Below are 14810 nucleotides of genomic sequence, written 5' to 3' on the forward strand. Positions count from 1 at the left end.
CAAGTCCTGGCAGAATACCCCGACACCCCACATTAATTAAAGGTGTGTTTGAGACAACAATGTTGTGCATTCAAGTCCAGCCAGAATACCCCGACACCCCACATTAATTAAAGGTGTGTTTGAGACAACAATGTTGTGCATTCAAGTCCTGGCAGAATACCCCGACACCCCACATTAATTAAAGGTGTGTTTGAGACAACAATGTTGTGCATTCAAGTCCAGCCAGAATACCCCGACACCCCACATTAATTAAAGGTGTGTTTGAGACAACAATGTTGTGCATTCAAGTCCTGGCAGAATACCCCGACACCCCACATTAATTAAAGGTGTGTTTGAGACAACAATGTTGTGCATTCAAGTCCTGGCAGAATACCCCGACACCCCACATTAATTAAAGGTGTGTTTGAGACAACAATGTTGTGCATTCAAGTCCTGGCAGAATACCCCGACACCCCACATTAATTAAAGGTGTGTTTGAGACAACAATGTTGTGCATTCAAGTCCAGCCAGAATACCCCGACACCCCACATTAATTAAAGGTGTGTTTGAGACAACAATGTTGTACATTCAAGTCCAGCCAGAATACCCCGACACCCCACATTAATTAAAGGTGTGTTTGAGACAACAATGTTGTGCATTCAAGTCCTGGCAGAATACCCCGACACCCCACATTAATTAAAGGTGTGTTTGAGACAACAATGTCGTGCATTCAAGTCCTGGCAGAATACCCCGACACCCCACATTAATTAAAGGTGAGTTTGAGACAACAATGTTGTGCATTCAAGTCCTGGCAGAATACCCCGACACCCCACATTAATTAAAGGTGTGTTTGAGACAACAATGTTGTGCATTCAAGTCCTGGCAGAATACCCCGACACCCCACATTAATTAAAGGTGTGTTTGAGACAACAATGTTGTGCATTCAAGTCCAGCCAGAATACCCCGACACCCCACATTAATTAAAGGTGTGTTTGAGACAACAATGTTGTACATTCAAGTCCAGCCAGAATACCCCGACACTCCACATTAATTAAAGGTGTGTTTGAGACAACAATGTTGTGCATTCAAGTCCTGGCAGAATACCCCGACACCCCACATTAATTAAAGGTGTGTTTGAGACAACAATGTTGTGCATTCAAGTCCTGGCAGAATACCCCGACACCCCACATTAATTAAAGGTGTGTTTGAGACAACAATGTTGTGCATTCAAGTCCAGCCAGAATACCCCGACACCCCACATTAATTAAAGGTGTGTTTGAGACAACAATGTTGTACATTCAAGTCCAGCCAGAATACCCCGACACCCCACATTAATTAAAGGTGTGTTTGAGACAACAATGTTGTGCATTCAAGTCCTGGCAGAATACCCCGACACCCCACATTAATTAAAGGTGTGTTTGAGACAACAATGTTGTGCATTCAAGTCCTGGCAGAATACCCCGACACCCCACATTAATTAAAGGTGTGTTTGAGACAACAATGTTGTGCATTCAAGTCCAGCCAGAATACCCCGACACCCCACATTAATTAAAGGTGTGTTTGAGACAACAATGTTGTACATTCAAGTCCAGCCAGAATACCCCGACACCCCACATTAATTAAAGGTGTGTTTGAGACAACAATGTTGTGCATTCAAGTCCTGGCAGAATACCCCGACACCCCACATTAATTAAAGGTGTGTTTGAGACAACAATGTCGTGCATTCAAGTCCTGGCAGAATACCCCGACACCCCACATTAATTAAAGGTGAGTTTGAGACAACAATGTTGTGCATTCAAGTCCTGGCAGAATACCCCGACACCCCACATTAATTAAAGGTGTGTTTGAGACAACAATGTTGTGCATTCAAGTCCTGGCAGAATACCCCGACACCCCACATTAATTAAAGGTGTGTTTGAGACAACAATGTTGTGCATTCAAGTCCAGCCAGAATACCCCGACACCCCACATTAATTAAAGGTGTGTTTGAGACAACAATGTTGTACATTCAAGTCCAGCCAGAATACCCCGACACCCCACATTAATTAAAGGTGTGTTTGAGACAACAATGTTGTGCATTCAAGTCCTGGCAGAATACCCCGACACCCCACATTAATTAAAGGTGTGTTTGAGACAACAATGTTGTGCATTCAAGTCCTGGCAGAATACCCCGACACCCCACATTAATTAAAGGTGTGTTTGAGACAACAATGTTGTGCATTCAAGTCCAGCCAGAATACCCCGACACCCCACATTAATTAAAGGTGTGTTTGAGACAACAATGTTGTACATTCAAGTCCAGCCAGAATACCCCGACACCCCACATTAATTAAAGGTGTGTTTGAGACAACAATGTTGTGCATTCAAGTCCTGGCAGAATACCCCGACACCCCACATTAATTAAAGGTGTGTTTGAGACAACAATGTTGTGCATTCAAGTCCTGGCAGAATACCCCGACACCCCACATTAATTAAAGGTGTGTTTGAGACAACAATGTTGTGCATTCAAGTCCAGCCAGAATACCCCGACACCCCACATTAATTAAAGGTGTGTTTGAGACAACAATGTTGTACATTCAAGTCCAGCCAGAATACCCCGACACCCCACATTAATTAAAGGTGTGTTTGAGACAACAATGTTGTGCATTCAAGTCCTGGCAGAATACCCCGACACCCCACATTAATTAAAGGTGTGTTTGAGACAACAATGTTGTACATTCAAGTCCAGCCAGAATACCCCGACACCCCACATTAATTAAAGGTGAGTTTGAGACAACAATGTCGTGCATTCAAGTCCTGGCAGAATACCCCGACACCCCACATTAATTAAAGGTGTGTTTGAGACTACAATGTTGTGCATTCAAGTCCTGGCAGAATACCCCGACACCCCACATTAATTAAAGGTGTGTTTGAGACAACAATGTTGTGCATTCAAGTCCTGGCAGAATACCCCGACACCCCACATTAATTAAAGGTGAGTTTGAGACAACAATGTTGTGCATTCAAGTCCTGGCAGAATACCCCAAAACCCGACATCGCCACCACAGCACTGAAAACCCCTGTTTCCATTTCCGACATTCTATCTGTGTGAAGCGGGATTTTCTGCAGCGACAGCCCCCAAAACAAAACAAAACAAGGTGGCAGACTGGACATAAGCCACACACTTTGTCCCCCATGACCCCCCAGCTAGGACCGTTTCCTTGCAGAGAAACAAGCTGATTTAGTCTTACGGTGAGTTAAACTTCTCATGCACTTTATATTCGTTTTTCATGCTGTATCTGCATCTCGTTTTGAAGGCAGGTAAACGTTACCATAGCAACCACAATCAGAGAGCGTTACAGTGGTCGCCAACAGAGGGAGGGGAGGAGAGTGTGGTGCACACAAACATGCAGGAGGCTTATCTGACGGTTCAAACGGGCAACAAAATAACATTCATAAAAGAAAGTAGTGTAGAATTGCTGGTTCTTGTCATTTATATATTTTTCCACATTATATTTTATGTATGTAGTGGGCTGAGTACACAGAAGATTCACGTTTAACATTTTTTTTCATAACAATCCACAGCCCCCCTCTGGTCCATGATAAAATTGTCAGGCGTTGACCGGTCTGCAGTTCCAAAAAGGTTGGGGACCATATTCCATATTTTTAGAGGGCCCCCATGATGTTGAAAAATACATACATGTTGTTTATAATGTTGTTTATAATGTGTATTTATAATAAATTGTGCAAAGGACTTTTTATAACTTTCGGAAGTTTATTTTGTACTTGAAATTGTTTATAGGGTTAGGCGCAATAAGTGTTTAACTTCAGCTTAAACCCTTTCGGTCTGTAACATATTTTATTTTCAATCTATGAATGTACAACTTTTTATTTTCAATCTATGAATGTACAACTGTTTTTTTTGCTTTGTTGACCATTGACCGAAGAACAATAAACTTGAAACTAAACTTGAAACATACAGCAAGCATTTGCAAGCTATAAAAATATTTGATTTATAACTCCTACTTGGTGGAAACAAAGCAGCAGACATCAAGTGTGTTCCAGAGTCATGCGTTCTAGTACATTCCACACATGAGTGCTTTACACAGAAAAAAACTATGAACATCATGAACATATTTTTTAGTACTGGATAGGTCTTTCATCGACATTTACAAATAAAACATCTACCATAAAAGACATCATTTAATATGATGTTTTATAACTTTTCAATTATTATAGATGTTCAAGTGTAGTGTTTGTAACGAACTTTTTAGCTAGAACATCTGATGGATATGAAATTCTTCCTGTTACTTGTCTGCAAGTCATATACCGTATTTCTTTGAACTGCCGCCGGGGCGCAAATTAATTTAAAACCTCTTTTCACTCTGGCGCTTACCAAAGGCATGTGGTACTTTTAGGCCTGCGCTTATAAATTTGAGTGTGATGTAAGGATACAATCATGAAAAGCACATTTAATTAAAAAAAACCTTATTATGGTCTTACTTTTACTTATAAATGAAGTCCATGTGCAGCTCCTTCTGATCAAAAGCATCAATAACTTGTTTATAGAAGTCTTCCTTATCTTTCTTCAGTTTTAAAAGTCTCTCTGTCTCGATGGAGATCTTCCTTTATGACCTCCTGCTTCGATGGAAAGTCCAGTTTAGAAAACTGTTTTATTTTAGATATGTAATCCTCCATGTTAAAAGTGCAAGCGAGAGGAAAAAATAAACATTCGCTGCTCACTCTTGCTGCTTGTTGTCACTTCTTCTGCAGCCGAGTAGTCGCAAGAAGGATCACTAGCGCCCTCTACCACCAGGAGGCGGGAGTCATTTAATGACTCATATTTGACACACGCAGCTACGGTATATTAATAAAACATAGCTGCTTACTGTTCTTTTGAGCATATTCAATAGCTTGGACCTTAAATCCTACTGAATAGCTCTTAATCTTCTTCCCTTTATGCGATTTCAAATGATTGAAATCAGCCTCCTCCATTTTGAAAATGATGACAGGTGAAGTGTCACTCGTGACGTGACAAGTTTGACCCGGCGGAAATTCTAGACATGTGCTAATAAAAATAATATTTTGCAAAACGAGTTTGACCCGGCAGTAATTCTAGGCAGGTGCATACTATATACCCGGTGGAAATGAAAGGAAATACGGTATCTGAATGTCAGTGAATTGAATTCCACTGACTGAAATCCCTGTGGTGTGGAGCCCAAATTTGGAATTTTGCAGAAGCCTGAATTCCTAAAGGTAATGACTGCTGTGTAAGGTAAGTAAAGTAGTTTGAGGAAGTGGAGAAAGATACACAAGTGACTCACCCACAGTGGAGGGCATGAGTGGAGTGTGGACAGTGATGTAGTCACACAGGGGCCAAAGCTGCTCCAAGGACATCTGCTGGACCCCCCAGCTGGCCGACACCTCGGCTGGAGTAATTGGATCGTAGCCGATAGTCTGATAGCAAAGATATTTGCAAGTGAACATTCCAAAATGGAGTGTACCATGTGACGTGTTGGCCAACCTTCATGCCAAACGACTGCATTCTGTGGGCCACTTCCTTCCCGATTCTTCCCAGTCCCACGATCCCCAGCACTTTGCCACAAATCTCCGTGCCCATAAACTGCAACATTTGAAAAGCAGACAATGAACCCTGCTGAGCACAACAGAAGCCACGCGGAGCCCAGCCCGGCGTCACACCTCATCACGGACAATGGAGCTGACCATGCGACTGCAATCTTGTGCTGCACTCACCTTTTTGCGATCCCACTTGCCAGCTCTCATCGACATTGTGGCTTGGGGCACATTTCTGCAAGCAAACACACGTTAGTAAACACCTGGAGACACACCTTGGTAAACACGCGTTAGTAAACACTTGGAGACACTCGTTGGTAAACACATGTTGGTAAACACGCGTTAGTAAACACTTGGAGACACTCGTTGGTAAACACATGTTGGTAAACACGCGTTAGTAAACACTTGGAGACACACCTTGGTAAACACATGTTAGTAAACACATGTTGTAAACACGTGTTAGTAAACACCTGGAGACACACCTTGGTAAACACACGCGTTAGTAAACACCTGGAGACTCACGTTGGTAAACACATGTTAGTCAACACATGTTGGTAAACACGCGTTAGTAAACACTTGGAGACACACCTTGGTAAACACATGTTAGTAAACACATGTTGTAAACACGTGTTAGTAAACACCTGGAGACACACCTTGGTAAACACACGCGTTAGTAAACACCTGGAGACTCACGTTGGTAAACACATGTTAGTCAACACATGTTGGTAAACACGCGTTAGTAAACACTTGGAGACACACCTTGGTAAACACATGTTGGTAAACACGCGTTAGTAAACACTTGGGAGACACTCGTTGGTAAACACATGTTGGTAAACACGCGTTAGTAAACACTTGGAGACACACCTTGGTAAACACATGTTAGTAAACACATGTTGTAAACACCTGGAGACACACCTTGGTAAACACACGCGTTAGTAAACACCTGGAGACTCACGTTGGTAAACACATGTTAGTCAACACATGTTGGTAAACACGCGTTAGTAAACACTTGGAGACACACATTGGTAAACACTTGGAGACACATGTTGTTAAACACTTGAAGACACACGTTGGTAAATACTTAGAGACGCAGGTTGGTAAAGACACATTGGTAAACACTTGGAGACACATGTTGGTAAACACACGTTGGTAAACACTTGGAGACACATGTTGTTAAACACTTGAAGACACACGTTGGTAAATACTTAGAGACGCAGGTTGGTAAACACACATTGGTAAACACTTGGAGACACATGTTGGTAAACACACGTTGGTAAACACTTGGAGACATGTTGGTAAATACTTAGAGACTCAGGTTGGTAAACACACGTTGGTAAACACTTGGAGACACATGTTGGTAAACACACGTTGGTAAACACTTGGAGACACATGTTGGTAAATACTTAGAGACACAGGTTGGTAAACACACGTTGGTAAACACTTGGAGACACATGTTGGTAAACACACGTTGGTAAACACTTGGAGACACATGTTGGTAAATACTTAGAGACTCAGGTTGGTAAACACACGTTGGTAAACACTTGGAGACACATGTTGGTAAACACTTGAAGACACACGTTGGTAAATACTTAGAGACGCAGGTTGGTAAACACACATTGGTAAACACTTGGAGACACATGTTGGTAAACACACGTTGGTAAACACTTGGAGACACATGTTGGTAAATACTTAGAGACTCAGGTTGGTAAACACACGTTGGTAAACACTTGGAGACACATGTTGGTAAACACACGTTGGTAAACACTTGGAGACACATGTTGGTAAATACTTAGAGACACAGGTTGGTAAACACACGTTGGTAAACACTTGGAGACACAGGTTGGTAAACACACGTTGGTAAACACTTGGAGACACATGTTGGTAAACACACGTTGGTAAACACTTGGAGACATGTTGGTAAATACTTAGAGACACAGGTTGGTAAACACACGTTGGTAAACACTTGGAGACACATGTTGGTAAACACACGTTGGTAAACACTTGGAGACACACGTTGGTAAATACTTAGAGACGCAGGTTGGTAAACACACATTAGTAAGCGTCCACGGGCAATCTGGACAAGTATAAGGACACTTGGGTTGTGGAAACAATAGTATGGTGTCGAGATCAACTTGCCTTGACATGCTCATCAGGAGAGTGCAGGTGAGCTCGGCTGCACTGATGGTGTTGCCGCTGGGCGTGCTGCACCACACATGAGGTTAGCTCCTGTTGACCATACCATCCCATGTTGCACCAATCATGCACCCTTACTTCATGACTATTACCCCCATTTTGGTGGCGGCCTCCACGTCCACGTTGTCCACCCCCGTGCCGGCTCTCCCGATGATTTTAAGATTGGCGGCTGCGTTGATGACGTCGGCCGTCACCTTGGTAGCGGATCGCACCACCAGGCCATCGTAGTCCTGAGATTTGAGAGAGCAAACATGTCCATGCATGGCTGACTCATCCATGTGGCAAACACACCTGCACACGGCACTTAAGCACCACCCTGGAAGACTTTTACCAAGTGGAGTACTTCCATAAATGCTTGTTTGCACCCGAGTACCTGCAGAGCAAGCTGTTCATTAATAGCCAACACCACGCTTCAACTACACTTTCGATTACTGCTGTCTAACTAGATGTATGTACAGTACAAGCTGCACAAAACTTCCTCTATATTGTCTTCCATTATAGCTCTCTAAATGCACTAATGCTTGTGATACACAAACACATATTATATATATATATATATACATACATTCATACATACACACTTATAAATATACATCAACACACAAATACATATATAGGTGTGTACACACATATATACACACACACAAATAATAATGCCTACAATTAACCGGTCCCTGCAAAAACAAAGGTGTCTGGATGGTTCCATGAACTGTCATGCTCTTAATTTTAATGAATTATGGTAACAACCAGATGTCGCAATAAAATACACATCACACCCAACATTTCCAAAATAATAAAAAAAGTTATGTAGTTGTATGAACCCCACAACCCATGAAGTTGTCAGGTTGGGTAAATGCTAAATAAAAAGAGAATACAACAAATCCTTTTCAACTTATATTCAATTGACTAGACTGCAAAGACAAGATATTTCATCTTCACACTGAGAAACTTTTGTTCTTTTTTGCAAATATTAGCTCATTTGGAATTTGATGCCTGCAACATGTTTCAAAAAAGCTGGCACAAGTGGCAGAAAAGAGTGAGAAAGTTGAGGAATGCTCATCAAAGACTTATTTGGAAGATCCCACAGGTGAACAGGCTAATTGGGAACAGGTGGGTGCCATGATTGGCTATGAAAGGAGTTTCCGTGAAATTCTCACTCATTCACAAACAAGGACGGGGCGAGGGTCACCACTTTGTCAACAAATGCCTGAGCAGATTGTTTAAGAACATTTCTCAAGCAGCTATTGCAAGGAATTTAAGTATCTCACCATCTACACTCTGTAATATCATCAAAAGGTTCAGAGAATCTGGACGTAAGCGGCAAGGCTGAAAAACAGCATTGACGCCCGTGACCTTGGATCCCTCAGGCGGTACTGCATCAAAAACCGAAACCAGTGTGTAAAGGATATCACCACATGGGCTCAGGAACACTTCGGAAAACCACTGTCAGTAACTACAGTTGGTCGCTACATCTGTAAGTGAAAGTTAAAACTCTACTACGCAAAGCCAAAGCCATTTATCAACAACACCCAGAAACGCTGCCGGCTTCGCTGGGTCTGAGCTCATCTAAGATGGAAATGGCATGGGTAACTTACACATCTGTGAAGGCACCATTAATGCTGAAAGGTACATACAGCTTTTGGAGCAACATGTTGCCATCCAAGCAATGTTATCACGGACGCCCCTGCTTATTTCAGCAAGACAATGCCAAGCCAGGTGTTACAACAGCGTGGCTTCATAGTGTTGTAAGCACAATACCAATGGGAGCAATTTGCAAAATGCGCAATCGCATTATGCAAATTTGTATAATGCGCAATCTTTTTGGCAATTTTGGAAATTGCTTCTAGTTATATATTGATTGTGTTGAAAGTTGTGGCTACTAACCCTAACCATTGATGCCATCTACGCAGTGTTGGGAGACTGTTTTGCTGTTCTTCTTCTGTTCGATGTAGCTTTCTGTGCAGAATTCCGCAAATTCTTCTTCAGCCGTCCTCAAACCATCCATTTGCACGATTTTCAAACAAAATCTCGTCTTGCGAGATGCAAATTGCTTGCGCACAATGGAAATGACGTATAATTTGCAAAGTGCGTGAGATTGGTGAAATGCTGACAAGAATAGTAAAAGAGTGCAGGTACTAGACTGGCCTGCCTGTAGCCCAGACCTGTCTCCCATTGAAAACGTGTGGTGCAAAATGAAGGCTAAAATATGAGGCAGGAGACTGTTGAACAACTTAAGCTGTACATCAAGCAAGAATGGGAAAGAATTCCACTTCAAAAATGTGTCTCCTCAGTTCCCAAAACTTTACTGAGTGTTGTTAAAAGGAAAGGCCATGTAACACACTGGTAAAAATGCCTTTTTTGCAATGTGTTGCTGCCATTACATTCTAACTTCATGATTATTTGCAAATATATTAAAGTTTGTCAGTGTGAACATGAAATATCTTGTCTTTGCAGTCTATTCAATTGAATACAAGTTGAAAAGGATTTGTTGTATTCTCTTTTTATTTAGCATTTACACACCTACCATGAATTGATTTACGTGGACCCCGACTTAAAGAAGTTGAAAAACGTATTGGGGTGTTACCATTTAGTGGTCAATTGTAGGGAATATGTACTGTACTGTGCTATCTACTAATAAAAGTTGCAATCAATCAAAAACAAAAAAAGGACTCAAAAAGGTCAACCAAAGAACGAGATTCCTCTACAGAATCTCCTCTCTGGTCAACAAAAGCACCTTGAGGATTCTAGCGGGAACTCTCATTCAACCCTTCTTCGATTACGCTTGCACCTCCTGGTACCCCAGCACCTCCAAAACCCTCAAATCTCAACTCCAAACATCCCAGAATAAGCTAGTCCGGTTACTTCTAGACCTCCACCCCAGATCACACCTCACTGCAACCCACTTCTCCAAAGTGGGCTGGCTCAGGGTGGAGGACAGAGTAAAACAACTTGCACTGAGCCTGGTCTATAAAATCCGCTACACCTCCTTGATACCGAAGTCCATGTCGAACTACTTCCTTAACGTAAATGACCGCCATAACCACAACACCAGGGGGAGCTCCACAAACCACGTTAAACCCAGATTCCGATCTAACAAAGGTCTTAACTCATTCTCTTTCTATGCCACATCAATGTGGAATGCACTCCCAACAGGTGTAAAAGTAAGTGCATCTCTATATTCCTTCAAAAGCGCTCTAAAACAACACCTCCAGGCAACTTCAACACTTTACTAATACCCTCCTCCATTCACATCCCATCTCCCCGGATTATAAACAACTCAAATGTACTTCTAATGTATATACTTGTTCTTATGCTATGTGAACTGACTATGTTCTCTGCTGGCTGTACATATCCTACTAAGTCACACCTACACGGTTTCAATGTCCATTTCTCTGTTGATGCAATTGTTGATGACTGAAGTACTGATATCAACCAAAGCTCCTCATCTCACCCCCCGGATTGTAAATAATTCAATGTATATACTATGATGATTAACTTGTGTGATGACTGTATTATGCTGATAGTATATATTTGTACCATGAATTGATGAAGGTGGACCCCGATTTAAACAAGTTGAAAAACGTATTGTGGTGTCACCATTTAGTGGTCAATTGTAGGGAATATGTACTGTACTGTGCAATCTACTAATAAAAGTATCAATCAATCAAAACAACGTGACATCTTCACTCCTTTTGGCTTTTTTTAGTTTAATCCGGTGGTTCAGATGCATGGCAAAGTGTAATTATTGCAGATAGAAAGACATTGTAGGTTGATGAAAGAAGAGACCAAAAGTGCGTGACGGTCACGTGGTTCTGGCTGCTAGAAAGTGATGGGCTGCATTGCATCATCCAGTCAAGGCAGGGGGCGGGGCTTAAAGCCGTCACCAATCACACTTGAAGAGCCAAACCTCCAACTCACTATTTCCGCCACAATGGGATTAAAAACGCGGATCAACTTTGACTGCGTGTGCCGGACAAAGGCGGCGAAAAGGAGAAAAGCGGCGGTGGGCGGCGAGTAAAGATGGAGTTACGCAATGGCGAGTTTACCTTGATCTCCGCCATCAAGTCCTCCTTCTTCATGTTCTGCTTCTCCGTTACTCGGATGCCATTTTCTTCCAAGATGTTCCGGCAGCGAGGGTCCACGCTCTCGCTGATGAGGACGCTGTGGATGCCGATGGGCGCCATGTCGACGTGTTGGTCTCCTGCGGGATGAATGGAGTGAGAGTGAGAGAGAGTGAGAGAGTGAGAGTGGCGGGATTGCTTTGCCAGGCTCCTACTTCTGGGGGCGGGCGGATCGACCCGAGTGTCGACTCCGAAGGTGGTATCACAGCGATAGCAGTGTGGGCACGTCGATATTTGCTTTTTAAATATTATTTCACTTTTTTTTTTTCTGGTCTGATTTTGTATTTGCTTTGAATCATTCCGTGAGGTGTATAGTATTATTACTATTATTATTTCCTCTGTTTGGTTTATACTTTATGAAGTTTTGCACTTGTTGTGTATTTTCTTGTGTTTTTTGATTGTTTCATTACATTTGGATGTATTTGTTGGTTTAAATCAGGGGTCGGCAACCTAAAATGTTGGAAAATACACAAACAAATGTGTCTGGAGGCGCAAAAAATTAAAAGCCATATTACATACAGATAGTGTGTCATGTGATATAAATTGAATTAAGAGGACTTAAATGAAACTAAATGAGCCCAAATATAGCTACAAATGAGGCATAATGATGCAATATGTACATACAGCTAGCCTAAATAGCATGTTAGCATCGATTAGCTTGCAGTGACCAAGCATTTAAGTCTCACCTTAAAACTCATTTGTATGCTCTAGCCTTTAAATAGACTCCCTTTTCAGACCAGTTGATCTGCCGTTTCTTTTCTTTTTCTTCTATGTCCCACTCTCCTTTGTGGAGGGAGTCCGGTCCGATCCGGTGGCCATGTACTGCTCGCCTGTGTATCGGCTGGGGACATCTCTGCGCTGCTGATCAGCCTCCTCTTGGGATGGTTTCCTGCTGGCTCCGCTGTGAACGGGACTCTCGCTGCTGTGTTGGATCCGCTTTGGACTGGACTCTCGCGACTGTGTTGGATCCATTATGGATTGATTTTTCACAGTATCATGTTCTCATAGTCATCATTGTCACCGACGTCCCACTGGGTGTGAGTTTTCCTTGCCCTTATGTGGGCCTACCGAGGATGTCGTAGTGGTTTGTGCAGCCCTTTGAGACACTAGTGATTTAGGGCTATATAAGTAAACATTGATTGATTGATTGATTGAAATATGTCTGATTAGCACTCCACACAAGTCAATAACATCAACAAAACTCACCTTTGTGCATTCATACACAACGTTAAAAGTTTGGTGGACAAAATGAGACAGAAAAAGAAGTGGCATAAAACATGTCTTAGAAAGTCGGAGAAAGTTATACATGTAAACAAACTAGGGTGAGTTCAAGGACCGCCAAAAATAGTAGGACAAAACGATGCTCGCCAAATACTCGAATCAGTGAAGCATGTTTAATATAAACAGTGTGCTTTATAACAATTAGGGAGGTTTGTGTCATATTTGTCCTCCTACAGAAACCAAATTAAAACAAAAAATATGTTTTTTTACCCTCATCATTTCTATTTTTCATATATTTTTGAAAAAGCTCCAGAGAGCCACTAGGGCGGCGCTAAAGAGCCACAAGCAGCTCCAGAGCCGCGGGTTGTCGACCCCTGCTTTAAATGATATCCATGACGTAAGACTATGTATTATGTCAAAGGGGGCAGGAAACTATAACATTTTTCTTCATCCTGCTCCTTCTCAGGCATTGTTGTGTGAATTTAAAATTGTATAATTGAGATATAATGGTCTATCGATCAAAGATGCACATCAATGCAGATAAAAAAAAAAAAAAAAAATATTTGTTCATTCTTCAAAGATGAATTTTACACAAATACAACATCTGGGTATTTGTGTTTGTTTTCCTTCATTGCTTGGAAAAATAAGTTTGTGTGTACGTGCGAGCATCGGCTGAAGAGAAGCCAAATGATATAAAAGCAAGCCAGTTTGGTTATTTTGCACTTTCGACTTTATTTTACAGCAGCACGGTGGAGGAGGGGTTAGTGCACGTGCCTCACAATACGAAGGTCCTGTGTAGTCCTGAGTTCAATCCCGGGCTCTGGATCTTTATATATGGAGTTTGCATGTTACCATAAATTGACGAACGTGGACCCCGACTTAAACAAGCTGAAAAACTTATTGGGGTGTTACCATTTAGTGGTCAATTGTACGGAATATGTACTGTACTGTGCAATCTACTAATAAAAGTTGCAATCAATCCCAGAGACTGCGTGGGTTCCCTCTGGATACTCCGGCTTCCTCCCACCTCCAAAGACATGCACCTGGGGATAGGCCCCTCCCACCTCCAAAGACATGCACCTGGGGATAGGCCCCTCCCACCTCCAAAGACATGCACCTGGGGATAGGTTGATTGGCAACACTAAATGGTCCCTAGTGTGTGAATGTTGTCTGTCTATCAGTGTCGGTCAGCTACGATGAGGTGGACACTTGTCCAAGGTGTACGCCGCCTTCCGCCCGAATGCAGCTGAGATAAGCTCCAGCGACCTCCCCGTGACCCCAAAAGGAACAAGCAGTAGAAAATGGATGGACTTTATGTTATGTAATAAAGATAATTAGGGCATCATTGTATTGTTTGTTGATCTGTTACCTGGTCTGATATTATTGTGTTTACAAAACCCATGAAGTTGTCAGGTTGTGTAAATGCTAAATAAAAAGAGAATACAACAAATCCTTTTCAACTTATATTCAATTGAATAGACTGCAAAGAGAAGATATTTCATCTTCACACTGAGAAACCTCGTTATTTTTTTTGCAAATAATCATTCATTAAAAATTGAATGGGAGCGACACAGTGCTAAAAAGGCATTTTTACCCGTGTGTTACACGGCCTTTCCTTTTAACAACACTTTGGGAACCGAGGAGACACATTTTTGAAGTGGAATTCTTTCCCATTCTTGCTCTATTTACAGCTTAAGTTGTTCAACAGTCTCCTGCCTGCACACATTTTCAATGTCTGGACTA

General features: G+C 42.0%; 1 protein-coding gene across 1 annotated transcript in view; it reads right to left on the reverse strand.

The window, feature by feature from the left end:
- The window catches only part of phgdh (phosphoglycerate dehydrogenase), a 42723-nt gene extending 30717 nt beyond the window's left edge, over positions 1-12006 (reverse strand). The window contains 6 exon segments of the mRNA XM_061880069.1: positions 5283-5415; positions 5483-5581; positions 5713-5767; positions 7669-7734; positions 7804-7955; positions 11772-12006. Of these exon segments, the coding sequence (XP_061736053.1) occupies positions 5283-5415; positions 5483-5581; positions 5713-5767; positions 7669-7734; positions 7804-7955; positions 11772-11909 (643 nt within the window). The 5' untranslated portion in view covers positions 11910-12006.
- Between the last annotated feature and the right edge of the window lie 2804 nt (positions 12007-14810).

The sequence above is a fragment of the Nerophis ophidion genome, linkage group LG19, assembly GCF_033978795.1.
Source record: "Nerophis ophidion isolate RoL-2023_Sa linkage group LG19, RoL_Noph_v1.0, whole genome shotgun sequence".
In the NCBI taxonomy this organism is placed as follows: Eukaryota; Metazoa; Chordata; class Actinopteri; order Syngnathiformes; family Syngnathidae; genus Nerophis; species Nerophis ophidion.